We start from the raw sequence: 27041 nt of genomic DNA, 5'->3' as shown, positions 1-27041 counted from the left end.
GGTGGAAGCTGAGGCCCAGAGAGGCCAAGCGCAACAGAGCAGTCCGCCCACTGTTGTCCCCTCCCCCCTCCCTGCCTGGCACTGTCACTCTGTCCTCTCTCTCCCTTTTCCACTGTCGATGGGCTAATGCGGCTTCCTTCCTCCCATCCTCCCACACAGGCGGTTCATGCAGAGCCTGTGGTCAGACTCAGAGCGCAGAGGGCTGGCTGGGTCCTCCTGTCTCAGTCTCCAGCATGCCGGGGTCAGGAGCAAGGGCTTCGCACATCAGGGGTCCTGTGCATTCAGAGCCCAGGGATTTAGATTGAAGAAGAATTCCAATTTATTTAACAGCTCAGTGTTGGTGACAGGTGTGTCACCAGGACAAACCCTGTGTGTTTTTGTGGCACGTTCCCATGACCTTAGACCTGCTCACCTGGCTGGTGCCACCCTGGGAGGGACCTGGTCCCACTTGGCCCTTCTCGCTTGAATGCTCTGTTGCTCCTGTATGCTTCCTTTAAGCGTCTGCATTTATCTGTCACGTCTATACCACTCTCTGACAGGCATCTGCAGAGTCCTGAGATGAGGGGGTGTGTTTGCGGGGGAGGGGGAGGGTTGAGAGTCTGTGGATTGAACAGTGTTAATACCAGGTGGACCCTGTAGTCCCCCCCAACCCCTGCCTTGGGGACCAGCCTCTCATCTCCTGTCCCCTCACAGAGTCTGCCTGTGCCATCAAGGAGGCCCATGTGCTGCTGGCTCCTGCTTTGCTGTGGGTGCATCTGTCCTTACATCGGGTACCACTTGTAGGCTGCCTGGGTGTGGTGACCTCTCCTGGCCAACCTGTGTACCCCGTCTTGCCCCCACCATCCCGTGCCCCTGGGCTGCTGCTCTGCTGTTAGACTCCACCTGTGGGCAGGATCCTGCCTGTGCCTGCCTGTAAGGCACACCGCCGTAGTCACTGTCACCGCCCGAGCTGTGTGCCACCCACTTCAGATGTGCTTTTGAAATGCGACAACACACATAGGAGTTACTGGCTCAGAGTCACACCGCTAGTGTGAGCCAGTCATGGAAAACTGTCTGCCTAACTTCGGACACAAGACAGCCACTGTCATAAGACATGATGTCACATTCCCCACAGCCAGCCCACGGGAAGCACACACTGCATGCAGGGTGTGTGACCTAAGTGGCATTTCAGAGAGAGTGGGCCGGGAGGCAGCACTTGCTAAGACGCAAACCCTGGGTCGTACTGTGTCTTCTGAGTCAACTATATATATGTGGCTTCATACAGGATGTGCTGTGATAAGGGCGTAGTTCCACAGAAAGGCCACGCTGACCATGAGGTGCACGGCAGTAGCTTAACCCTCCCCCCACCTTTTCTTTTTTAAAATGCAGGGTTTTATGTAATCCAAGCTGGACTTAAAATTACTATGTAACCCTGGCTGACCTCCAGTTTTTTTGTTTTTGTTTGCTTTGTTTTGTTTTTTGGGTTTTCGAGATAGGGTTTCTTTATGTAGCCTTGGCTGTCCTGGACTCGCTTTGTAGACCAGGCTGGCCTCAAACTCACAGGGATCCACCTGCCTCTGCCTCCCGAGTGCTGGGATTAAAAGCATGCGCCACCACTGCCTGGCGCTGACCTCCAGTTTTTGATCTCTTGCCACAGCCTTGGGAGTGCTGGGGTCACAGGGTCACAGGCTTGAACCACCACACGTGGTACTGCAGGCCCAGGAGGAGGCCCGATGCTGCACGCTGTGTGGTTGACTTTGAGTAAGTCAAGGCTAAGTGAGCCAGGCCATGTGGTGCACACCAGGTGTCCCCCACTTGGGAAACTGAGGAAGGAGGACTCACTATGCGACGTGGGCCAGCCTGGATTCCAGAGTGAGACCCTGTTTCAACCCTCCTCCACCTGAAGACAGTGAGGTGCATACCCGGTGACCGTGACAGCTGGTGACAGTGGTTTTAGTGCAGTGCAGTGTGTAGTACATGTGCCACACTCTTGTGTAAGTGGCGACTATTGGGTTGTACCACAGGCACAGGAGGGAAGTGATGCGCTGTTACCACGGCTACTGTCGGGCAGGCTGGCACGCACTCCTTTATAAACTCTGTGACCACCACATTTGTGCCTTGTAGGACGAATGTGGATGTTCAATTTCACCTTACAGAGAAGAAATAGGACATGTAAGAGATCACACATAACCACACACTGTGGTATCAGCCCTCTGCAAGCCAAGGCAGGAGGATTGCTGCAATTTGAGATCAGGTTGGGTTGCAGAGAGAAACCTTGTTGTGAGTGCTTGCTTTGTCAGCATGCTCTAAAACTGGACAGAGAGTAACATAACGGTGACTCTTGAGGAATCTGTGAGGCCGAGGAGGGGTGTGTGTGTGTGTGTGCACGGGTGTGACACGTATGCGTTGTGTGCATGTGTTACACGTACATGTGGTGTGTGCACCTGTATGCATGTGCTTGAGTGTGTGTGGTGTGTGCATGTGTGCGTGTACCACATTGCTTGCAGTCAGAGGATGGTCACGGCCAGGTATACAGGACTCTACCCTGTGCTCAGCCTCCACCCCCAGCTCCCTGCTGAGTGGAGACAGGATCTGTGTAGGAGGCCATGCAGTTGTAGGAAGCTGGGCTCCAGCAAGGTCATCCTGGACCTTTCCTGTTTGTACTGCCCTGCACAGGGACCTTGGGGCCTCTCTGAACAGAGAGGCCCAGAGTGAGGCGTTGCCGCAGGCCCAGGCAAAGCTAGGCACTGAGCTGGGCACTGGGCTGACTGTCCCTAAGGGTGTACGGTGAACAGTGCGAAGGCTTTAGGAGCCTCTTGCTGCAGACCCCCCTGGGACCTGCCTGTGCCTTAGTAAAACGTGTAATAGTTCTGTTTATGGGATCTAAGTTAGATCCAAAATGTATGTAAAATTTATAGATCCATCCCGACAAAATGGTACACACCCATGATCCCTGTTAGGGGGAGTCTGGAGCTCTAGGCTACCTCTCAAGTCCCCGGCTCAAAGACAACAGAGTAAACCCAGCAAACTAACCCCCAAGTGCATGTGGGTTTCTCCTTAGACCTTGCTGGGCTATGAGTGGGAGGCAGTGTTCCCTGTGTGTCTGCAGGTTTTATGAAAGATCAAGTAAAGTGTTCCAAAATTAAGCATTTTTCTCGTTTTCTCCAAAGCTGGGCACCTGAGTCCTCCTACTGGCCTAAGAACCGGAAACCCATTGGCCTCGCCCTCAGGCCCTGAAGTCTTGTCCTGTTTGTATTTAGTCGTGAAAGTGTACGCACCAAACAGTAACCCCCAGGCCAGCTTGCCACACGGTTCTGTGAAGTATACAATGAGAGCACAGCCACCTATGATCACACGTGGCACCTATGTTGACGTCTGTGCTGAGACAGAGTTGTTGGGCTCTCAGAACATATCTGACCTCGTCCTTTGTGCCAGCCTGCATGCCCTCCTCCCTTTGCCAGCCTACATGCCCCCCTCCCCTGTGCCGGCCTGCATGCCCTCCTCCCCTGTGCCAGCCTGCATGCCCTCCTCCTGTGCCAGCCTGCATGCCCCCTCCCCTGTGCCGGCCTGCATGCCCTCCTCCCCTGTGCCAGCCTGCATGCCCTCCTCCTGTGCCGGCCTGCATGCCCTCCTCCCCTGTGCCAGCCTGCATGCCCTCCTCCCTGTGCCAGCCTGCATGCCCCCTCCCTGTGCCAGCCTGCATGCCCTCCTCCCTGTGCCAGCCTGCATGCCCCCTCCCCTGTGCCGGCCTGCATGCCCTCTTCCCCTGTGCCAGCCTGCATGCCCTCCTCCCTGTGCCGGCCTGCATGCCCCCTCCCTGTGCCAGCCTGCATGCCCTCCTCCCTGTGCCAGCCTGCATGCCCCCTCCCCTGTGCCAGCCTGCATGCCCTCCTCCCCTGTGCCGGCCTGCATGCCCTCCTCCCTGTGCCGGCCTGCATGCCCTCCTCCCTGTGCCAGCCTGCATGCTCTCCTCCCCTGTGCCAGCCTGCATGCCCTCCTCCTGTGCCAGCCTGCATGCCCCCTCCCTGTGCCAGCCTGCATGCCCTCCTCCCCTGTGCCAGCCTGCATGCCCTCCTCCCCTGTGCCAGCCTGCATGCCCTCCTCCTGTGCCAGCCTGCATGCCCCCTCCCTGTGCCGGCCTGCATGCCCTCCTCCCTGTGCCAGCCTGCATGCTCTCCTCCCCTGTGCCAGCCTGCATGCCCTCCTCCTGTGCCAGCCTGCATGCCCCCTCCCTGTGCCAGCCTGCATGCCCTCCTCCCTGTGCCAGCCTGCATGCCCCCTCCCCTGTGCCGGCCTGCATGCCCTCCTCCTGTGCCAGCCTGCATGCCCCCTCCCTGTGCCAGCCTGCATGCCCTCCTCCCCTGTGCCAGCCTGCATGCCCTCCTCCCCTGTGCCGGCCTGCATGCCCTCCTCCCCTGTGCCAGCCTGCATGCCCTCCTCCCTGTGCCGGCCTGCATGCTCTCCTCCCCTGTGCCAGCCTGCATGCCCCCTCCCTGTGCCAGCCTGCATGCCCTCCTCCCTGTGCCAGCCTGCATGCCCCCTCCCCTGTGCCGGCCTGCATGCCCTCCTCCCCTGTGCCAGCCTGCATGCCCTCCTCCCTGTGCCGGCCTGCATGCCCCCTCCCTGTGCCAGCCTGCATGCCCTCCTCCCTGTGCCAGCCTGCATGCCCCCTCCCCTGTGCCAGCCTGCATGCCCTCCTCCCCTGTGCCGGCCTGCATGCCCTCCTCCCTGTGCCGGCCTGCATGCCCTCCTCCCTGTGCCAGCCTGCATGCTCTCCTCCCCTGTGCCAGCCTGCATGCCCTCCTCCTGTGCCAGCCTGCATGCCCCCTCCCTGTGCCAGCCTGCATGCCCTCCTCCCCTGTGCCAGCCTGCATGCCCTCCTCCCCTGTGCCAGCCTGCATGCCCTCCTCCTGTGCCAGCCTGCATGCCCCCTCCCTGTGCCGGCCTGCATGCCCTCCTCCCTGTGCCAGCCTGCATGCTCTCCTCCCCTGTGCCAGCCTGCATGCCCTCCTCCTGTGCCAGCCTGCATGCCCCCTCCCTGTGCCAGCCTGCATGCCCCCTCCCTGTGACAGCCTGCATGCCCCCTCCCTGTGCCAGCCTGCATGCCCCCTCCCCTGTGCCGGCCTGCATGCCCTCCTCCCTGTGCCAGCCTGCATGCTCTCCTCCCCTGTGCCAGCCTGCATGCCCTCTCCCCTGTGCCGGCCTGCATGCCCTCCTCCCCTCTGCTACCCTCATGTTCCTCAAGCTTAACAGCAGCCATGACCTGAAATGCTTTTTCCATCCTCTCACTGCGGGCTTTCTTGGGTGGCTCCCCAGTGCAGTGGATCGGTGGTCTCCGATGCCTAGGGTCGCCCTCATAACCATTTATGGGAGAGCAGGGTGGTGCAGGAGTGACATAACTGCCTGGCACCTGGTAGTTTTAGAGCTGTTTCCTTCCCTTGAGGCAGGAACACAGAGCCAGTCTGGGTTTGTAAAGCACAGCGCCCCGGCCCCCATCCAGGGCCACTTCATAAGTGCCGCCCATGCACTGCCAGCTCCCTCTGCTCACAGCTCTTTTCTTGGGAGCCTCTTCATCTGGAGAGTGTAGGGAAATGCCAGTTTAGAAAGGACAGATGGGTTTGACCAGAATGCCACTTCCTTCCCTCCACTGTGGGTGTCTGTACCTTGAGCTGGTGTTTCTTTCTGCATCAGCACCAGTGCTGTGCCTTTTATGTAGCCCAGGCTGGCCTTGTGTAGTTGAGGATGACCTGGTCCTCCAGCTTTGTCCTCTGGCTCTCACCGTGAGTGGTTCGGGCACACAGCAGGTTCCCAGGAAACACAGGTCTTCTCTGAGGCAGGTGGCTTCTCTCAGATCCCTCCACACTTGCTGCCCTCGTCCCTTCCCATGGCTCTTGGGCAGCCTGGGGATGAGCTGAGAGCTGGTGTGATGCCCATTTTGAGAGTTGCGTGAGACCAGCGTGGGGCAACGTTGAAGGACAAAGCTGAGTTTGGAAACTGACTTTTCCATTTCCTTAGCTGTGTGGTCACTTGCAGGGCCACCACCTCTCCCATGAGCAAATGGGGCCACGGGCAGCACTTGCTGTGGGCAGCTGTCCCTGCACAGCTTCTGACAGCCCTTTCCCACGGCCCAGGTGGCTGCTCACGCTCGCACCGCCGGTTCAAGTTGAGTGTGATAAGACCCAGAGGCATCGTCGTCAGCCCCACTTCTCAGAGGAGCCCAGAGAGGTTGGACAATGACCAGCCAGTGTCACACAGCAGCGTCTGAATGCAGGCAGTCTGCACCGTTTCTGCATCTGGCACACAAACGGAAAACCTAATAATCACGCGTGCCTCATCTCAGGAAACCAGTGTGACCAACAGCGCTAGAAGCATGTTTTAAGAGAAGATGGCCCGCCACCCCCGGCCTCCAGGGCTCAGTACAGAGCATCTGAATGCTGCTTTTTTAAAAAGTTATTTATTTATTGTATATGAGTACTTTATCTGCAGAAGAGGGCATCAGATCCCATTATAGATGGTTGTGAGCCATCATGTGGTTGCTGGGAATTCAACTCACAGCCTCTGGAAGAGCAAGTGGCGCTCTTAACCACTGAGCCATCTCTCCAGCCCCTGAATGCTTTTTAATCTTTTTCTCCTGCTGTCTTTGGGTGCCAGTTGGTCGGCCTCCTCAGTGGTTCCGCCCTGGGGCACAGTTGCACTTGCCTGGCATCCTCACAGACCCAGCTGGCTCATAGATGGCTGAGCCTGCCGTGCAAACACGGGGCTCATGGGAGGAGGGGCGAGCGGGGTATGGATAGCCTCTGGCTTAGTGTGACTGGTGGTCCTCCTGTAAGAAAAGAGCACTGTGGACCTCGCCCTTGCCTGTCAGCGTCGTGTGGTAGGGCTCAGCAGTGAGCAGAAGTTTCCAGAATAGAGGCTGTGACAGTGCTCTTGTGGCTGCAGTTCTGGGGTTTGTGGTGTACTGACAGCTTTGGGGGCTGCTGCTCCTGCAGAGCTCTCTCCCTCCTGTCTCCTCGCCTCCCTCCCCTGACAGCATGCACATGCTCCTCTAGCCACTGGCACGAAAGCTCTTAGTGTTTGCACACACCTTCCATGTGCCCTGTCACTTTCTTCTGTTATTGCGAGTGTGTGACAGGGGAGGACGGATGCCATGGTGTGAGTATGGAGGTCAGAGAACAACTCTATGGGCCAGTTCTCTCCCCATTTCTGTGAGTCTGAGGAACCGAACACAGGTCGGCCTTGTGCAGCAAGCACCGTTACCTGCTGAGCCTTCTTGCTGGCCGCCTCTGTGTATTGTGGATCACCCCCACTGCAGTGTAAGTGCAGTGGGAATAGTGGCTCCACACCACCGTCTAGGTAAAACAGACAAGAAGTCCACACGTGTCAGCATACACAGGTCAGCACACGTGTCAGCATACACAGGTCAGCACATACATGTTAGCACACACAGGTCAGCACACATGTGCCAGCACACACAGGTCAGCACACACATGTTAGCACACACAGGTCAGCACACACAGGTCAGCACACACATGTCAGCACACATAGGTCAGCACACACAGGTCAACACACACAGGTCAGCACACATGTGCCAGCACACACAGGTCAGCACACACATGTTAGCACACACAGGTCATCACAGAGGCAGTTTTCCCTCCAAGCTCAGATGAGCCTGAAAGTGCTGAGCGCACGAGACACCCGCGCCCCGGGGCCACAGAGGCTGGTGGCCATTCAGTCCTTCTGATCTAGGTCAGGGCTCCCCAGGACGCTAGGCCCCACAGACCACAGGGTTTTCTGAGCCTTTGGTCAGTTATGACCAAGGCAAAGCAAAGTACATTTTATATTTTACTCGGATTGTCTGAATTGAACCTCTTCTCAACCCCGGTGGCAGTGCGCTGGTGGCCTGCGCAGAGGAGGAGGGCCATCAGGTGGCCCATGGCTCTCGGAGAGTAGTTGGCGCCAGCTGTGGGGTTGGCAGGCCTGGCGCATGCTTGGCATTTCAAGGGCTTCCGGAGGGCAGCCAGGTTGCCTCCAGCTGCCTCTGAAGCTTCCCATGCCCACCTGCATTGCTTGGGTTCTCCCCAGTGGATAGGCAGCCACCATGCCCCGGAGTCCAGGCTCTGAGCATCTTGTGGTGTGGGCACGAGGTGGGACTCTTCCGGCTAGGCCTCACTGTGTTAGCAGGGCTGGATTTCCAGAGCCCAGAACAGACTGGAACAGACAAACAGAACAAACGATAAAGGTGAGGAGTCAGGGAGCTTGCAGAGATGAGGACTGAGATACAGGTGGCTGCTCCTGGCTCCATCCCATTGTGACAGAAATGATAGTCACTACTGGTATTCTGGGCCCTTCTGTCTCTCTGGGGCTTCCCAGCAGCCCCTGTTTATAGACAAGGGAAACTGAGACCCTGGCCTCGAAGGTCAGGGGGCGACTCTTCATCTCTGGAGCCACGTTTTGCGCCATCCATAGCCTGACATCTGAGGCAGGACCAAGGAGGGACATAGAATGTCAGGTGTTGGGTGTGGCTATGAAGCCTGCCTTCCCCAACCCCCTCCCAGGCCCTGAGCTGCCCTCTTGGTGTGCAAGGCCCACAGGGACAGAGCCTGCATCCGAGGCCAGGGGATGGGCACTAAGTTGTGAGTCTCACAGACCGAGGTGGGAAACAGGTGCGGTTAGTTCTTGGATTAGCTGGTTAGAGACGTTCTACTCTTGTGGAGCTTCACGACGTGTGTGACTCATGCAGGCACGGGGCAGGTGGTGGGTGGCGGAGGCTGGGTACCGCCTGGCTACAGGGAATGCCGTACCTGGGTGCATGGCACCCTTCGCTTCTGCGCAGAGTCAGCCTGGGTAACTACACCCAGCATTCCCTGGGTGGTGACAGGCACGCTGATGTGCTATTGACTTTTCCTGAAGCCCAGCCTGAGAGGAGGACGGAGGTTGGCAGGGACTCCCCACCGCAGCACAGGTCTGCACGGTCACTCCTCTAGAGGCCATTGGGGATCCCCAAAGCCCCTCTGCCTCAGCCCACTCCTGACACAACATCTCCATTGCTCCGCAGGGCAGGAAGCCGTGGTGAGCGGGCTGGAGGACTGGTGCTTGGAAATGAGGGCGTCCATGGGAGGTGAGTCTGGTCCTGACACGGCCCCTTAAGGCCTCCATGTTCCCCACCCCCAGCCTCAGGCGGGCGAGCTTTCTGCACAGCTGGCTAGTTAAGGTGGAGGACCACCAGAGCCTGATGCCCACTGGGAGTGCCAGCACACAGGAAACTGCAGGAGGAGTGAGGGTTCTAGGCCAGCCTGGGCAGTAGGCTGCTGCTACAGCCACCATCCAGGGTTCCCGTTGTTGGGGGTGGTTACCGTTAGGCCCGCTCCCCTTGGCTGCAGGAAAAAGTCTCCTGCTTACAATGCGAGCCAGCAAGTTGCAGGGGTGGGATTTGAATTCAGTTCTTCAGAACTGCCTGCCTGCTGCCTTTACTGCCTAAGAGAAGCTGTTTTCTTCTGGACAAGCATAGCCTGGGCCCTGGCTGTGCATCTCTGGGCATTCTAGAATTATAAAAACATGGAATACAGCGGGATGTTTGTTGGACTTCAGGCTCTGAGACACGTGAATGACTTGGGGTCAAACTGGGCGTGAGATAATCTTTTCCCGCCCCGAGTTCCCTGTTCCCTCCAGTTACTGTTACGAGCTGCCAACCGCAGGCACACCCAAGCACACTCTACAGCCCCACTCCGCAGCAGGCTGCAGCCGAAGCTTCCCTCCACCCCCACCCGTCCTACCTTTTCAACCTAAAGGACACTGCTTCTTATTCCAGTTACGGTGTGGTTGGTGGCTTCTGAGGGATCCTGGCTCAACAGTCATTGCAAGTGACAGAGTTCGAGGCAAGCTTTATGAGGCACTTGAAGGCATCTTTAGATGTCTGAGTGGCTCTGTCCCCTAAACATGCCTTGGGATTGGTTTTGCCCATCCCAGACCCTGAAGTGAAGCAGGGAACAGCCTGCTTTCACACTGGCAGAAGGGGATGAGCGGTTTCTTTTCAGAGAGAGGTCCCTGCTGTGATCCGATGCCCAGGTTGCTGGCCCTGGGCAAGGGTGATCTGCCTCGGCAGATGCTTCTCAACCCTGAAGCCGTTAAGCTCAGTGGACTGTCCCCAGCTTGTGGTGGAGATGGGAACTTGACTGGTCCAGGGATGGTGGCCACGAGGAGCTCTGACTGTGGCCACCCTGGCCTCAGCACATTGGCCTCCAGGCTTGCGGCTGCTTCCTCGGGTGATGTCCATCTTCCACTTGCTATGCCCCAGTGGGTGGACTGGCCCAGCTCTGAGCCTTTGATGGTCTTTGTCAAGCCTCAAGGCTGAAATCCAGTGTCCCATCTCGCTTACCTCCCCAGACCCTCACAGGGCTCTCTCTTCCTGCGCTTTCACAGTGGCCGTTCCTTCTTCCGGGAACCCCTTCCCTGCCGCTGCCTGTGAGTTCTCTGCTGTTTAGGCTTCAGCTTGAGGACCAGACACAGCAAGGGCCTTTGCTGACCTTCTCAGGGGACCTGTCACCTCCCAGCGTGAGTCCACAGTGTTGGGGGAGGAGGAAGTGATAGAACTGGGTAAATCTGGACCCACCCACACGATTCCAGCAGGGAAACAGGCTCAGACACTGGCAAGGCAGAGCCCGTGTGAGGTGATCGGAGTTGGGCTCAGCATGCCCCCTGTCTGTGCTAACCACCAGCATGTGTCCCCTGTCTGTGCTGGCCTCCAGCATGTGCCCCCTGTCTGTGATGACCTCCAGCATGTGTCCCCTGTCTGTGCTGACCTCCAGCATGTGTCCCCTGTCTGTGCTGGCCTCCAGCATGTGTCCCCTGTCTGTGCTGGCCTCCAGCATGTGTCCCCTGTCTGTGCTGACCTCCAGCATGTGTCCCCTGTCTGTGCTGACCTCCAGCATGTGTCCCCTGTCTGTGCTGACCTCCAGCATGTGTCCCCTGTCTGTGCTGACCTCCAGCATGTGTCCCCTGTCTGTGCTGGCCTCCAGCATGTGTCCCCTGTCTGTGCTGGCCTCCAGCATGTGTCCCCCTGTCTGTGCTGGCCTCCAGCATGTGTCCCCCTGTCTGTGCTGGCCTCCAGCATGTGTCCCCCTGTCTGTGCTGACCTCCAGCATGTATCCCCTGTCTGTGCTGGCCTCCAGCATGTGTCCCCCTGTCTGTGCTGACCTTCAGCATGTGTCCCCTGTCTGTGCTGGCCTCCAGCATGTGTCCCCCTGTCTGTGCTGACCTCCAGCATGTGTCCCCTGTCTGTGCTGGCTTCCAGCATGTGGCCCCTGTCTGTGCTGGCCTCCAGCATGTGCCCCCTGTCTGTGCTGACCTCCAGCATGTGCCCCCTGTCTGTGCTGGCCTCCCATGCACCCCCTGTCTGTACTAGCCCCTAGCTGTGGGGCCTGGGTGTCAGCAGTGACACGGGCAGGGACCGAGACGCACAGCTGACCTGCCCTCTGGCCTAGCGAGGGGAGCTGTGTTCTAATTCCTGTTCCAAGCCGTCTCCCCGCTACTGGGTCCTGAGCCTCCCACACTGGATCCCAGCAGGCACCCCGGAGCCGCCCGCAGACTTGGTCCAGCCCTTTGCACTGTCCTCTTTCTTTTCCCTTCCCTTCAGCCCTGGGGCGCCCTCCCTTGGACTCTGTTCCTGGCTGGGGCACCCTTCCCAGCACCCCGCTGTGGCTCAGTCCTGCTGTGCTGGCTTCCAGCTGGGACTCCACTTTCTCCCCTCTGGGTATTTCTAGAGCGTTGAGCTTATTACCACACCACGCAGGTCCCCTGTGGCTCCCCACTTCTTCACCAGGACCAGGGTTAGGGTGGTTAGGGTTAGGGTTATTAGGGTTAGGATTGTTAAGGTTAGGTTGGTTAGGGTTAGGGTCAGGGTTAGGGTTAGGATTGTTAGGGTTAGGGTTACAGTTGTTAGGGTCAGGGTCAGGGTCAGGGCCGTTGAAGCCGCTGTCCTTGCTGCCTGTCTTCCATCTTCTCCATCCTGGGCTTGGTGCACGGACTTCACTGCCAACTTGCTGAGCAGGTCCCAAGTGCAGGTAGAAGAAAGGTCAGTGCTGAAGGACGCCACCCCTGCCGTGTGGCACAGGGGCAGGCCAGCTGGACCCTGGCTCAGCTGCTTCTTCGTCGGGTAACTGGGCCTCTCTCCTAGCCTCAGGTTCCTCCTGTGTGCCGGACCCTGACCATCAGGCACTCATCCATCCCATTATTATTAACTGAGCGATGAGGAGGAGGCAGGCGTGCGCAGAGAGCTGGGACACAGTTCCTGTCTGTGCTGCAGGAACCAGGCAGCCCTGCGGGTTACTTTCTGTGCTCTTGTTTGTTTTAAGACAGGCTCTCCTGGGTCTCAGGCTGGCCTCAAACTCCTAATCTTTTTGCCTTCACCTCCTACATGTGGGGTGTCACAACCGTTAGCCGCCATGCCTAGTTTATGTGGCCCCGGGCCGGGGGATGGTCAAGCCCAGGGCTCCGTGAGTGCTAGGCAGGCACTCCACCCTCTGAGCTACAGCACCAGCTCTGAGTGCCCTCACGTACTTACCAGACCAAGGGCACCTGATATGGCTGGTGAGAAATTAAACCAGGCTTGGGTTGTAGGGTTCACAGCAAAACTGAGGCTGTGACAATTTTATTGAGAGCAATCAGACTTTTTTTTTTATACTCTTATCAGAAACAGAATACAGTGGCAGTCGCTAGGATCAATACAGTTGTCGTTGCCAGGATACAGTGATGTAAGTTACACAGGGTACACAGGACTAATGTCTGAGGCCAGCTGTCCTCTCAGGCTTCTGAGCTTCCGTGACTACTGAGGGAGCATACAGAGAAATGCAAAGTGGCCCGAACGTTCGCTGCCCGAGAGAGTGCCTCGGTTTCACAGGAACTGAAAGGCACACAGTGCCCAGGAGTCATGGACTCTAACATGAACAACCCGTGACGCATGCCTCTCGAGGCAGAGAGCCCAGGCCAGTTCCCTGCACCCAGCTCCTACTTTTTGTTTTCATACACAAGGGCTTGAACTTGGAATCCTCCTGCCTCAGCTTCCCGAGTAGCTAGCATTTCTGACATTTTTTTCGTTTTGTTTTGTTTTGTTGTTTTTTGAGACAGGGTTTCTCTGTGTAGCCTTGGCTGTCCTGGACTCACTTTGTAGACCAGGCTGGCCTCGAACTCACAGTGATCCGCCTGCCTCTGCCTCCCCAGTGCTGGGATTAAAGGCGTGTGCCACATTTCCAACATTTTTATAATAACCACCTTCACTGTCCTCAGCTGAAACACTGGTAGGGAACTCCAGCTGACCAAGGCACCACAACCATTGTGGTGAGAGGATTGAGTCTTGCTGTCCACCTGAGGCTCTGAGGCCACCGTGCTCCTCTGGGTGGAGGCGGGGGCGGGGGGAGCATTAGGTAGGTGTTTTCACCTACTTGTCACCCCAGCATTCTGTTTGTGTCCTGATGGGCCTGCTGACACTGTCCCTCTGTCCACAGATGCACACCCGGTGGGACCGCTGACCCGTCGATGAGGCGGGCCCCCTGGCTGGGCCTGCGCCCCTGGCTGGGCATGCGCCTGTCAGTGCGTAAGGCGCTGCTGGCCACCGGCTGTGCGCTGGCCCTGGTGCTCGCAGTGCAGCTCGGGCAGCAAGTGCTAGAGTGCCGGGCAGTGCTCGGGGGCGTGCGGAACCAACGGAGGATGCTGCCGGAGCAGGAGGAGCTGGTGATGCTGGGTACCAACCACGTGGAGTACCGCTACGGCAAGGCCATGCCGCTGATCTTCGTGGGTGGCGTGCCACGCAGCGGCACCACCCTCATGCGTGCCATGCTGGATGCTCACCCTGAGGTGCGCTGTGGGGAGGAGACACGCATCATCCCTCGCGTGCTGGCCATGCGGCAGGCCTGGTCCAAGTCCGGCCGGGAGAAGCTGCGGCTGGACGAGGCGGGCGTGACGGATGAGGTGCTGGATGCCGCCATGCAGGCCTTCATCCTGGAGGTGATCGCCAAGCACGGCGAGCCGGCGCGCGTGCTGTGTAACAAGGACCCCTTCACGCTCAAGTCCTCCGTCTACCTGGCACGCCTCTTCCCCAACTCCAAGTTCCTGCTGATGGTGCGGGATGGCCGGGCCTCTGTGCACTCCATGATCACTCGCAAGGTGACCATCGCAGGCTTCGACCTCAGCAGCTACCGAGACTGTCTCACCAAGTGGAACAAGGCCATCGAGGTGATGTACGCACAGTGCATGGAGGTGGGCAGGGACAAGTGCCTGCCTGTGTACTATGAGCAGTTGGTGCTGCACCCGCAGCGGTCACTCAGACGCATCCTGGACTTCCTGGGCATCGCCTGGAGCGACACCGTCCTGCACCATGAGGACCTCATTGGCAAGCCGGGGGGCGTCTCCTTGTCCAAGTGAGTGGGGCCCTCACAGCTCCTCCCAGGCCCCAGGCGGCAGGTCGAGTCTGCCCTTCTTGACCTGTGCTACCTTAGGCAAGTGTCTGTGCCTCTCTGAGCTTCAGCATCCTTCTGTGTAACGGGAAAGGAGTTGGGAATTGGGTGCCTGGAAGCAGAGTCTCGCCCCCGAGGGGTCTGTCCTCCCGTGGTGCCTTCTCGTGCTATTGAAAATGCACAGACGGTACGTGCCTGTGCTGCGACCGATGGCCAGGCATCGTAGGAAGCTGGCGTACACGGGGACTTGCAGCCTTCGTATTAGTACTTGATGTTTTCTTCCCTCAAGGACAAGATGCTGGTGCTAGTCATAGAAATGACAGTTACCTTTAGGGAAACATAGGCAGGGATGGCTCAACAGTAAAGGGGCAGAGACTGAGGGTGAACGCCAGAACCTACGTAAAAATGGAAGGATCTAGCAACTCTACAAGGTTGTCTGTCCTCTGACGTCCACGCACATTCCATGGACACACACATGCACGCACACGATACGAGTGCACACATAATAATGATAACTAGACAAATTGAAAAGTAGTACAAGGGACTGGGGGACGGCTCGGCGGGTGTAAGGTGCTAGCTGCGCCACCATGACAGCCGGGTCCAGCTTCTCCGGCACCCGCATGGGTCCAAAGGCCAGAACGCAGATGCTGGACGTTCACGGGCCAGCCTAGCCGGACACAGTGAAGTTAGGGGGAGGTGGAGAAGCGATTGAGGACACCAGCATGTACGACACACATGAGTAGGCATGTCCGTGCACTCAAAAGCATGCGTGGCACGCACACACTCACACGCATGCACAAGTGAAGGGAGCCACACTGCACCACTAGGGCACACTGTTCTCACCACAGTGCTGTTGCCCAGTGTGTGCAGCATCCCTGAGGCACAGCGCTCAGGCTGCACTCACAGCTGATGGGGTGGGGCTGTCCAAGAGCCAGGGCTGCCCAGCCTTCCTGCTGCCCTAGCCGGTAAGCAGGGAGCGTCCGCCAGCCTGACAAGACTGTCCTCTCTCCCCAGGATCGAGCGGTCCACAGACCAGGTCATCAAACCCGTGAACCTGGAAGCCCTCTCCAAGTGGACTGGCCACATCCCTGGGGACGTGGTGAGGGACATGGCCCAGATCGCCCCCATGCTGGCTCGGCTTGGCTATGACCCGTATGCAAACCCGCCCAACTATGGGAACCCTGACCCGATTGTCATCAACAACACACACCGGGTGAGTGTGTGTGCACATGCAGAGGTGTGAGCATATGCTTTGGCATTAGGCCACTCCAGTCTCGGCTCCTGAGCAAATGTTCTGCCCGACAGACATAAGGGTACAGATGCGGGTATTTCCACTCCGGCTTGAGCCAGAAGAAAGCTCAGAGTCTGCAGGTGTCCGCCCTCCACTCCCCCTGGCTTCTCATGGTGGCTGCCTTTGTGTCTCAGGTCTTCTTTGCGTGTTATTTCCTGTTTCCCCGGCTACTCGTAGTCACATCTTGTCTTATTTGCTCTTCCTTGCTGTCTCCCTGGCTCTTTTTCCACATGCGTTGAGCCTGTCAAGTCTTGGGAGCAAACATACATAAGGAAAGAATGGACCGTGCTGTTGTCCCCCGAGTTACTGTGTTGATTTCTCAGGCCGGAAGCTGTTGAAATTACCATTTTCTGTGGTGACGATGGTTAAGGGAAGTGGCTTTGACGAGGCGTTTTATAAGCACAGCTCACTAGCTCACCAGCCCACCGTCACGTCTGCTTGGCGCCCTCCAGCTTTGAGAGCCGGTGCCTGGTGCTTACAGTTCGCTGCGCCGTAGCATGATGGTGAGGCTGACATGTGGATTGCGACTAGTAGCTATTGGGGTGTCTGCACACCATGCTGCACCCACCAGCTTCCAGTCACGGAGAGGCTCAGGGCTCAGTTTTGTGTTTGTATCTAAGGTGTGTGGAGGCCATACTGTGTGTGTGGTGTGCACAGGCACTCTGATACTCGTGTGGCGGTGGATGCCCCTAAATGTGCTCCTCACAGCGTTGCCCGTGCCTCTGTGGAGAGTGCCTCACTGTGTAGTGCAGAGCAGCCTCACACCTGTGTTCCCCACAGCGTTGCCTGTGCCTCTGTGGAGAGTGCCTCACTGTGTAGTGCAGAGCAGCCTCACATCTGTGCTCCTCCCGTGGCTGCCTCCTGACTAATGGGATTACAAAGGTGTGCTTCCCCTCAACCTCAATTTCAGTGCTCTGGGTGTGGTTTTGATTTGTTTCACTGAGGCATGGTCTTGCTGTGTTGCTCAATTCCTGGGCTGACACCATCCCCCTGCCTCAGCCTCCTGAATAGGTAGAACGCAGGCATGCATTACGTCCCCAGTTAGCCCAAAGAAGTCTTGGTCGCCTGCCTGGCCCTCATTCACGGGTAGTCCTCTGCGTGTGCCCTGCTGGGGTGAACCCACGTGCTCTGCCACTGAGCTACAGCCCAGCCCCGATCTCTCCCTTAACAAAGAAAACCTGCCTGACGTGCAGCTGTCCAGGGCTCCTGCCGCTTTCCCCTCATGAATGTCTGGGTGCGTACAGGGACACAGACCCAACTAGCGGCCCCACTGCAGCGGCACTGTGGGCGTTCCCAGGGAGGCTGTGATTGTGCCCTGTTTTGTTTTGTTTTAAGATTTGTTTAATATGTATACCATGTACGCTTGCAGGCCAGAAGAGGGCGCCAGATCTCATTCTGGATGGTGGTGAGCCAGCATGTGGTTGCTGGGAATTGAACTCAGGACCTATGGAAGAGCAGACAGTGCTTTTAACTAAATACTATTAGTTCTTATTCAAAAGCATTGTTCTTTCAATTCCGTTTTTGTGTTTTATATTCCTTCTCCTGCAGAAGCTCCACGTGACCCGTGTTGTAGAGCACAGATGTGGCTAGTTGGCTTGTGTCAGTAAAAATGAAAAGAGGCTAGGTGTGGCAGTGGTAGAGGCCTCACAGAGACAGAAACACACAGTGGCCACAGCTGCAACAGGAAGGCCCATGAGGGCCCCTCCTTTTAACTTTAATTTTACGTGCGTGTGCGTGCGTGCGTGCGCGTGCGTGCGTGCGCGTGTGTGTGTGTTGTGAGTGCAGGTGTGTGGTTGGTCACTGTGGCTGCAAGCCACAGGCGGCAGTGATACAGGAGCCAGGCCACATCGAGGCTGTTCCTGGAAATGCACAGCGAGTGAGTGGGTTTGAAGACTTCAGCCCTGAAACATGTCAAGTTTCTCATTAGTCATGTTTATGTAGCGCCCATGTTGATTTGTTCAAGGTCTCCACACACCAGGTTGAATGAGTGATATTTGTGTTAATGGGTAAAGCCTCACAGTTGGGCCCCGTTGGACTTGCGCTTGGCAGCCTCGGGTGGCTCTGCCAGGGCGCTGTCCGCCCGGCAAGGCTTCAGTCTCACCCTCTGCCCGAGTGGCTTTCCTCCCCATGGAACCTGGCTGGCTTTACTTGTCCTTCGGATCTCACCTTCATGGTGAGACCTTCATGGTTGTGGGAATCCCCGGTCACTCCCAGCTACACCCCTTTGCCTCGCTGCCTTCCTGCCACATACTTGACTTCACATGCCTGCTATGTGTCCTGTTATCTGCCTGCCATCCGTGCCCCTGCCCGGAGTAGATGCTGCAGGGAAACAAGAGCTTCAGTCGCCTGACTGACGCTGTCCCATGTACAAGCTCAGCAAATGTTGCTGAGGGAAGACGGGTGGTGGGTGGGCGGGTGGATGGACAGGTGGACAGACAGACAGGACAGATGATGGATGGATCTGTGATGGGTAGATGGGTGGGTTGACAGGATGCATAGGTGGAGGGAGGGGGTGTGAGAGAACTGTGTAACTGACAGGAGGGCGGGAGGAGAGCTGGAGGGCCAAGGGTGGGCAGGTGGGTGGGTAGTTGGATAGATGAGTCAGTGATGACCTGGATTTTATTCTCTGCCCATTTCTCCCACAGTGACACTTGTCTTCTTTCCTAGGTCTTGAAAGGAGACTATAAAACCCCAGCCAATCTGAAAGGATATTTTCAGGTTAGAAAGCCCAGAGCAAGGGTCTGCTTTCCGTTGTCCTGCCTAGACCGTAGCTCGTTGTTGGTCCATGGCTGCTCCACTTTGATCTGGATGGATGGATGGGTGGATGGATGGGTGGGTGGATGGATGGATGGGTGGATGGATGGATGGGTGGATGGATGGATGGGTGGATGGATGGATGGGTGGATGGATGGATGGGTGGATGGATGGATGGGTGGATGGGTGGATGGATGAGTGGATGGGTGGATGGATGGGTGGATGGATGGATGGGTGGATGGATGGATGGGTGGATGGATGGATGGGTGGATGGGTGGATGGATGGGTGGGTGGGTGGACGGATGGGTGGATGGATGGGTGGATGGGTGGGTGGGTGGGTGGATGGACGGGTGGGTGGGTGGAGGGGTGGGTAGATGACACTTCCTTGTCATAAGCAGAGTAGAGCTGGGTCATTGGGGTATCTAAGTGATTGTAGGCACAGCTAATCCCAGCAGTTCTTTTCCTAAGCTGTCCTGCCCCTTGTCTTCTGGCTGAGAGACGGCTATGGACTCTGTGAGGGCTTTATGTTTCTAACTTAAACCCCATCTTATTAAGGTGATGGTTGCCAAGCACATCCCCAGACACACTTTTCTGTATCAGGAAATGAGAGCTGAGGGTCATGGGGCATGTAACTAAGTGGCCACGAACCACACATCCCCATGTGGCTCACAGCTGAGCCCACCATCCCTGAGATATCCCTGGGGCGGGGGCGGGGAGTCCATAATTGTGAGGACGGGTACAGCCTCCGCCCTCTGACACATGGGCTTATGCTCTGCCACCGTTAAGGCTCCTTCGGGCCTAAGATGGCAGTCTTTCTTTTTTTGTTTTTGGTATTTTAGTTTTTTGAGGCAAGGTTTCTCTGTGTAGCCCTGGCTGTCCTGGACCAGTCTGGCTTCAAACTCACAGAGATCTGCCTGTCTCTGCCTCCCAGAGTGCTGGGATTAAAGGCATGTGCTACCAGGCCTGGCAGGATGCTGTCTTTCAAATGACGAGACAGTCCTGAGATGAGTGACCTTGCATATATGTTTATTTTTATGTGTGTGGTAGCCAGTGAGCCCCAGGGGTCCTTCCGCCTCCACCTTCCCAGCCATGTGCCTCTGTAACCCCTTATCCTAGGTGGGTGCTGGGAATCCGAACTCAGGTCCTCAGGCTTGCATGGCTGGCACTTTACCAACTGAGCCATCTCCCCAAACTGTGTTTCATTCATTTTAGAAAAATAAAGAGCGAGCCACCCTATGGCAGTTGCCACACACACATATTTCACACGCTTTTGTTTTGTTTTGTTTTTTCGAGACAAAGTTTCTCTGTGTAGCCTTGGCTGTCCTGCACTCGTTGTAGACCAGGCTGGCCTCGCACTCACAGGGATCCACCTGCCTCTGCTTCCCGAGTGCTGGGATACACCTTTTTAAAAAGATGTATTTTTTTATTATCTATACAGTACTCTGCCTACATGTGTGCCTGCCCTCCAGAAGAGGGCACCAGATCTCATTACACATGGTTGTGAGCCACCATGTGGTTGCTGGGAATTGAACTAGGAAGTGCAGCCAGTGCTCTTAACCGCTGAGGCATCTCTCCAGCCCAGCAGTTGCCATCTTAATGATCAGATTATCAGCTTCTGGGCTCTGCCTTTTGCTGTTGCCCTTTTTGGCCTGCTGTGTACGGTCTTGTGCTGATTGATTGTGTCTCCATGGCATGCCCTGCTGTCCTGCGATTCCCCGCCTGCTGGGTGGGGTCCTGACCTTTTTGGATGACCACAGTATGCCTGTCTAAACTGGCTCCAAATCTTCTTCCATGAGTTCTAGATTTTGCGGTAGTTCATGAGATGTCCTCCTAGATTACAGCTTTAAGGCCTGGGTCAGCACTGGGGTGGAGGCCTGGGAGAGTGGAACAGACAAACAAACAAAATATGGCCCTGTCACCCAGGAGATCCTAGGGACACAGCTACAGTCATCCCGTCCTGAGCACAGTGTGTTGTGTGTGTGTGTGTGTGTGTGTGTGTGTGTGTATGTGTGTGTGCGTGCGTCTGTGTGTGTGTGTGCGTGTGTCTGTGCGCGCGCATGACGGGTTCAGCGGAGCCCCCTCATCCGACATTTGGCCTTGACCCCTCCGCCTGCCTGTCTCCCTGCAGGTGAACCAGAACAGCACCTCCGCACACCTGGGAAGTTCATGATTTCCAGGTGAGCTTTCCTGCCGCCTCACTGAGGTTCCTAGCCGTGGAGTGCCAGCCTCTGAACCGTCTCTCAGATGTGTCCACTAAGGTGGACAGCCCCAGCCCATCTCGTTTCCATGGTGACTGGCTAGGGAGCTATTTATAGAGTGGAGGCTTGGTCTGGGCTCTGGATGGGAGGAGGTGTGGTCGGTAGGGATGGGTGCTGGACCAACCAAAAGGTGGCTTCTCCAGTCCTGGGGAGGAGCCAGAAGGACCATGGAGACAGAGATCCTAAGCAACATCACACCTAGTGGAGCCTGTCACACCCACACAGAAAACAGATAACGGCCTTGGCACAAAGCAGTGAGTGCTGTCACAGCCGTCCTCGTGGGACTCCAACAAGAGTGCCCAGGTGTCGGGCCAGGTGCCCCAGGTGTCAGGCCACGTTCGTCTTCCCGCGTAGGAGACAAGGGACACACAGCTCCACCCCACAGAGAACCCTGTGGCCCTCCTTGTCACAGCTCCACCCCTACAGAGAACCCTGTGGCCTTCTGTGTCACAGCAGGTGGCTGATTTCCTCCAGTGTCATTTGCAGGTGTGGCTCTTTCAGAAATGATTTTAAGTGCCTATTTTGCTGAGAGGTAGGGAAAGGGACTTTGAGCTGAGGACATCCAGTCTCTGTGGCTGTCAGAGCTCTGTCAGCAGCTGTGATGGTGGTTTCATCCCAAAGAAAGAGCCTGGAAGAGACAGCTGCTCCCTTCTGACTCCTGTTTCCCTCACCTCCTGCAAGTCTGTTAGAGCTCTAGACCAGCCCATTTCCAAAGCCAGCTCTGCCCTGATTTCACTGTTTAAATGAAATGCCACATCCAGGGCCTGCCCAGCCAACTGGTGTGGACCGGCCTGGGACAGGTGCCAATAACTCTTGTTTCTCCAAAACTCATTGTATTTAGCACATAATTTTGGGGGAGGTGGGGCTGTTGAGGTCAGGGCTTCATGCACTTCAGCCACCTCAGGCTGGCACGTGCAGGCACACGCAGGAGCTGTATTCCTAGCCCCTTCCCCTTTTACTTTGAGATGGGAGCTCATTAAGCTGCCCAGGATGGCCTTGAACTCATCCCGTATCCATACCCTCAACAGGCTTTCAATCTGTGATCTTCTGCCTCAGCCTTCCCGGGCTGCTGGGAAGACAGGCTGATGGCGCCAGGCCTGGCCTCATTTGTTCTTTGTAAACCAGAGAGCAGGATCGTTGAGGCCAGGTTAAAATGTAGGTGAGAACCCAAGAGCCAGTTTTAAACTTAGATTCTCCCCAACCATCTGGCATGTGCATATACGAAATCTGTGTACTCCTAGGAGTGTACAGAGACCTGTAGTGTCTTTTAGCTTCGGTGGGCACCTGCACCTACATGTGCACAGACACACTAACAATAGAGTAAGTCCCATGGGGCAGCTCACACCTTTAATCCCGTCACTCGGGAGGCAGGGGCAGCTGGATCTCTGTGAGTTCTGGGCCAGGCTGCTCTCTCCATATGGAGCTCTAGTACAGCCAGCATTACACAGAGAGACCCTGTCTCAAAAATGAAAAAGAAATAAAAAAAGAAATGCTCTATTTCAGCGTCGCCCCTGCTGACACACTTCCCCTCTCTCAGTCTCTGCTCTCTGCCTCGGAGGCCAGAGTCCTCGTCCTGCACCTGGAAGTCGGCTGACCTGAGCACATTGCTCTCGGCCGTGCTGTGGCCTGAAGAGACGGAGCATCTGTTTGTCTCAGCGAACACAGACCCGGAGCCTCTGCTCCAGGGTGGACATGGAGGAAGAGAGGCTGCCTCAGCTTCAGGAACTTGGGAATTTTCTATTTTTTTTTTCCTTGAGAACTTTTTTTTAAAAAAAGAATTGAATTTGCTATCTTCCCTAATGGACAGGCTCCTTTGCTGGCCTCGTTTCCAGGAGCAAGACCTGTGACCGTGCCTCTCCTTCACTTGACTTTGACCTTAAAGAATCTATTTAAGAGTTTAATATATGGGCTTTCCTCCATCCTTCAGTCCTACTCAGTTTCACAGAGAAAAGAAATTAATTATTTGAATAAAGGAAGCAGGCTGCTGTCTGTGCCTTACTTCATACGGAGTGAATAGATTTCTTCTGTCCTCTCAGGAACGGGTGACAGGTGACACTGGAGAACACGCCCATGCTCCTGTGGGCACCGTTGAGCTCCTGTGATCCCCACAGGAAGAGTTGGCAGGCAGAGTCTAGAAAGACCAAAGTCGAGGAGGGGGGTCTTTTCTGGTAAAGTTTGTGTGCACTTAGGCAGTCTCGCCACAGGATGCATGGTCACGCGTGCAGAGCATTCAGCTGAGCTCTCACACTCGGCCCGCTTTCTTCCCGCCCTGGGCCTGCTGAGTTCACTGCACCCCGTGGTCCCTAGATGCTCTGTAACCAGCTGGGCCAAGAAGAGCTTCGTAAGGGCTGAGAAGCACCCACACCTCTCACCTCACTTCTTGGGCTGAGCTGTGAGGTTCAGGGAGGCCGTGGCTTGCCGTGTCCCGGGGGTATAGACTGCAGAGGCAGGCTGCCTTCTGAGTTGCTCTGGTACCTGCCATAAGCAAGGGAAGATCTCTATTGGCCCATAGTTTCCATCACGGCAGGACGCACGTGACTGATGCTCAGGTCACAGCACTGAAGCAGAGAAGGGAGTGAGTGCCAGCGTCAGCTGGCCGCCTTGCCTTCCTCATGAGTCTGAACCCCCATCCTGTGGCATGGCTGCCCACCTGCAGGCTGCCCACGTGGCTTTTAGTGCTCCATCTCTGGAAAGCCCTGGCAGACTTCCCCGGAGCTCTCCAGTCTCCCCGGTGCCTCTAGATCCTGCCAGGCTGGTGACGAAGTCACTTGATGACTCTGGCAGGTGGTGGGTGCCTCTGCAATCCATCCATACAGCGCCACGCCCTGAAACGATGCGATTACTAAGAGCAACCAAGGTGGCACAGCGAGCGATGCTCCTGTGTGGCTGCGCGTGACTCTTCAAACTAGTGAGGGTGGCCGGGCCTCGGAGACCCTTCCTTCCTTGTTACTCTACCTCCTGTGTTTGTGTATGGGCGTGCCAGGGCACCCGTTACACAGAGCACACGCGGAGGTCGGAAGACAGCATTGGGGAGCCCGTCCTTGCACTCGTAGCTCTAGGGACTGAGCTCAGGTGGGCAGACTCGGCAGTGAGCACTTGTGCCCCTGGCTCCTGAGTTCCTTTCTTTTCAGCTTCTGTCGCTACAATCAGTTTGCCCAGTGTCCTTCCTTCCTGTGACTGAAACTAAGCTTCCCTGTGAGCAGGGAAGCAAGAGAAATGCTGATTTCACTAAACCCAGTTACATACTCAGAACCTGTACAACTGCGCAGATAGGCAAAAGTAGTGTACTCTAATGCATGTCTCTTTAGGCAAAAAAAAAAAAAAAAAGAAAAAAAAAATCTGACAAAGTTGCACAAATGCATCTCAGAAGTGTGCAACTTGTTTCCTTAGTTAGAAAACGCCGAGAAACTGTCATTTTTGCTAGCACTGTACTTGTACACATGCGTTGGCTGAAGGGTGAATCCCTTCCCTGCTGGGACCAGGCAGTCCTGACCTCTGTGCACGTTTGCATACACATCCATACAGCCTGCCCCTGTAGCCTCAGATTGGCCTTTACAAGACCAGCCACGTGTGGCAAATAATACCCGAGAAGGGCTGGAGAGATGGCTCAGCGGCTAAGGGCACTCAACTGTTCTTCCAGAGGTCCCTGGTTCAATTCCCAGCCCCCACCACGGAGTTTGTAATTGTAACTCCAGTTCCAGGGGATCTGGCACCCTCACACACATAACAAAAATGCGAATAGATCTAAAATAATACTTCCCAAGAAAACCGTGCTGACCACTCAGCCTGCTTCTAGCCAGTCATGGTGCACTGTAGTGAGTTGGAAGCCAAGCTAGACAATGAGACACTGACTCAAAACATTTAAAAGAATATTTAAATTTGTATATGTGTGTGTGAGCATGTGTGGAATTACAAATACACACCACTGCATCGAGCTTTACATGCGTCTTGGGGATCCAAACTCATGTCCTTCGTACAGGAGAGTCTAACAATGGTTTGCACAGTGTCTCCCTATGCGAGGCATTTTACGTCACAGGGAAGAGATTCAAAACATCCAGGAGGGAGTAGGATCACTGAAATGGGGCTCAGTGACATACACACACACACATACACACACACACACACACACAGAGAGAGAGAGAGAGAGAGAGAGAGAGAGAGAGACAGAGACAGAGACAGAGACTGTCTTCCTGGGGCTGCAGAGATGATTAGGGAGATTCAGTGGTTAGCTTCAATGTCAACTTGCTACAAATTAGTCACCTCAGTAGTGAGCTTCCCTTCCCTGCATGGAAAGGTGCCTTGATTGTAGGTGGCACCCTTCTGGTAGAAGTCCTGATAAAGGGAGATTTTGAAAGAAAACTCATCTGCCCTTTGCTCTAGTGGCCTCGCTCTCACCCTCTCACCCGCTCACCCCCCCTCACTGTTGTGTTGGTGGACGTTTGAACCAGAGAGTCTGGGCTTCCACTATGGGCGACCAGCGGCTCTCCAGGAGCCTTCCAGAGTGTCTGAAGCAGATGAGATTGCTGAGGTACCACTTTCAGGGACTCGGCAACTACTGGGCTGTCAAGGTCTCAGGTGTGAGACAGCGGTTGTTACTATTTTAACTTAAGCTGGCTTAGTAAATTATTTTGTTGTATATGTTCCCTCTGTTGGCTCTGCTACTCTCGAGAATCCTGACTAACACAGCAAGTCAGATGGCCGTTCTGTCAGTGTGAGGAGCTGAGTTGAATCCCCAGCCCTCACAAATCTGGGAAGGCTTGCTTGCCCTCCCTTCCTTTTCTTTTCTTTTTCCTTTTGAGACACTGTTTGTTTTTGTTTTGTTTTTTTTTCTTTGTAGCCCCAAATGTCCTGGACCTCACTTTATAGACCAGGCTGGCCTCTAGGTCAGAGATCTGCCCACCTCTGCCTCCCGAGTGCTGGGATTAAAGACGTGCACCACCACGCCCGGCTTAGGTCATCGGGCTTTGAGGCAAGCACTTAACCCATCAGCACACCTGTGTGCTTTAACTTTTCCGTTAGATATTCTTCTTTTCATACGTATGGCTGTTTTGCCCACACGTGTGTCTGCGGACCGCTTGCGAGTCTGGTGCTTGGGGAGGCCGAAGAGGGCATCGGTACTGTAACCGGAGTTGAAGACAGTTGTAAGCCACTGTGTGGCTGGGTGCGGGGAACCGAACCCGCGTCCTCTGCAGGAGGAACATGTGCTCTTCAGTGCTGAGCCGTGTCCCTGGCCCCTCCCCGCATCATGTCCTTTGTGCATCTCACTGAGCAGTCCAGCTTTCTCTCTACTGCAGGGTCTCCTGAGAGGCTGCAGCTGGAATATGCGCAGGAGCCTTTAAAGGGAAACCAGGTTTGCTGAGCGGAGCCAAGCTGGGTTTCCAATCCTGCCAAGTTCAGCACACCGCGTCTATTTTTTGCAGCAGACTTCGAAATAAGAACGAGACATGTGCCATGGCGTAATGTCACTGTCCTAAGAGAAAGTCCACGTGCTAGACTAAATATATCAGCTTTGAAGTTGCCACCTAAGGATCGTTTCTATGGTACCAGCCTATTTTAAAGTTGCAATGGGGCCAGGCTCCCCACATCTCTGGCAAACTGCATCCACGGGGAGTGGTCAGGGACAGGGACAGTGAGTGGCAATGGCAGCGCTCTCTGTCACCTTGTCACGAGGGTGGTGATACTGAAGTCAGTATGCCTGCACTCCTTCAGCCCAGGCCTGGCTCTGTTCTTCAACTGGCTGCATCTTCCAGAGCTTTCTTCTCTGGAAGGGATGGGGTAGACCAACGAGTGTCAGGGGCCCCCACCACACTCCCGAGGAGCCCTGTTGTTTACAAGACCCTTCTGGGATGGCTACGTGTGTGACATGGGCTCGGGTGTCACCAAGTCCCAAGGCCAGTATTTGAACTGAGAAATCTTGGGCGGGGGAGGTGGAGCACAGTTTCGAGACAGGGTTTCTCTGTGTAGCCTTGGCTATTCTGGAACTTGCTCTGTAGACGAGGCTGGCCTGGAACTCTTAGATCCACCTGCCTCTGTGTCCTGAGTGCTGGAGTTGTAGGCGTGTGCCATCACCACCTGTTCTTGAACTGAGAAATATTGATGAGAAAGGGCACAACCCCAACCATTGAGATCCATGTAGAGTAAGGTCTTTGGCCTGGGTTCTGGGGCTCATACCCATCCTTAACACCTGTCACCTCTCAGGAAATACCCTAGCCTTGGGACTTGGGAGCATCTAGACTTGTGTCTGTGAACCCTTCCCTTCCTCAGAAAGCTATAAAACCAGACCCCATTTCTTCCACATGGGCTCTGAGTCTT

The 27041-nt window shown here is 55.8% G+C and overlaps 1 protein-coding gene across 3 annotated transcripts in view; it reads left to right on the top strand.

The window, feature by feature from the left end:
• The window catches only part of TPST2 (tyrosylprotein sulfotransferase 2), a 40162-nt gene extending 17428 nt beyond the window's left edge, over window positions 1-22734 (top strand). Inside the window, exons 2-8 of one of the 3 annotated variants that reach the window (XM_084763238.1) lie at window positions 9035-9097; window positions 10399-10530; window positions 13479-14390; window positions 15441-15639; window positions 18385-18435; window positions 20600-20648; window positions 22233-22734. In XM_084763238.1, coding sequence (XP_084619364.1) covers window positions 13510-14390; window positions 15441-15639; window positions 18385-18435; window positions 20600-20641 — 1173 coding nt within the window. In that variant the 5' untranslated portion in view covers window positions 9035-9097; window positions 10399-10530; window positions 13479-13509 and the 3' untranslated portion in view covers window positions 20642-20648; window positions 22233-22734. The remainder of the gene's footprint in view (window positions 1-9034; window positions 9098-10398; window positions 10531-13478; window positions 14391-15440; window positions 15640-18384; window positions 18436-20599; window positions 20649-22232) is intronic. The other 2 variants (XM_084763239.1, XM_084763237.1) reach the window with 2 other exon arrangements.
• The last annotated feature ends 4307 nt before the right edge of the window (window positions 22735-27041 follow it).

This window comes from Acomys minous (genome assembly GCF_964271855.1).
Source record: "Acomys minous genome assembly, chromosome: 16".
Classification (NCBI taxonomy): Eukaryota; Metazoa; Chordata; class Mammalia; order Rodentia; family Muridae; genus Acomys; species Acomys minous.
Note: the sequence above shows the minus strand (reverse complement) of the source record. Positions and strands in the feature narration are given on the sequence as shown.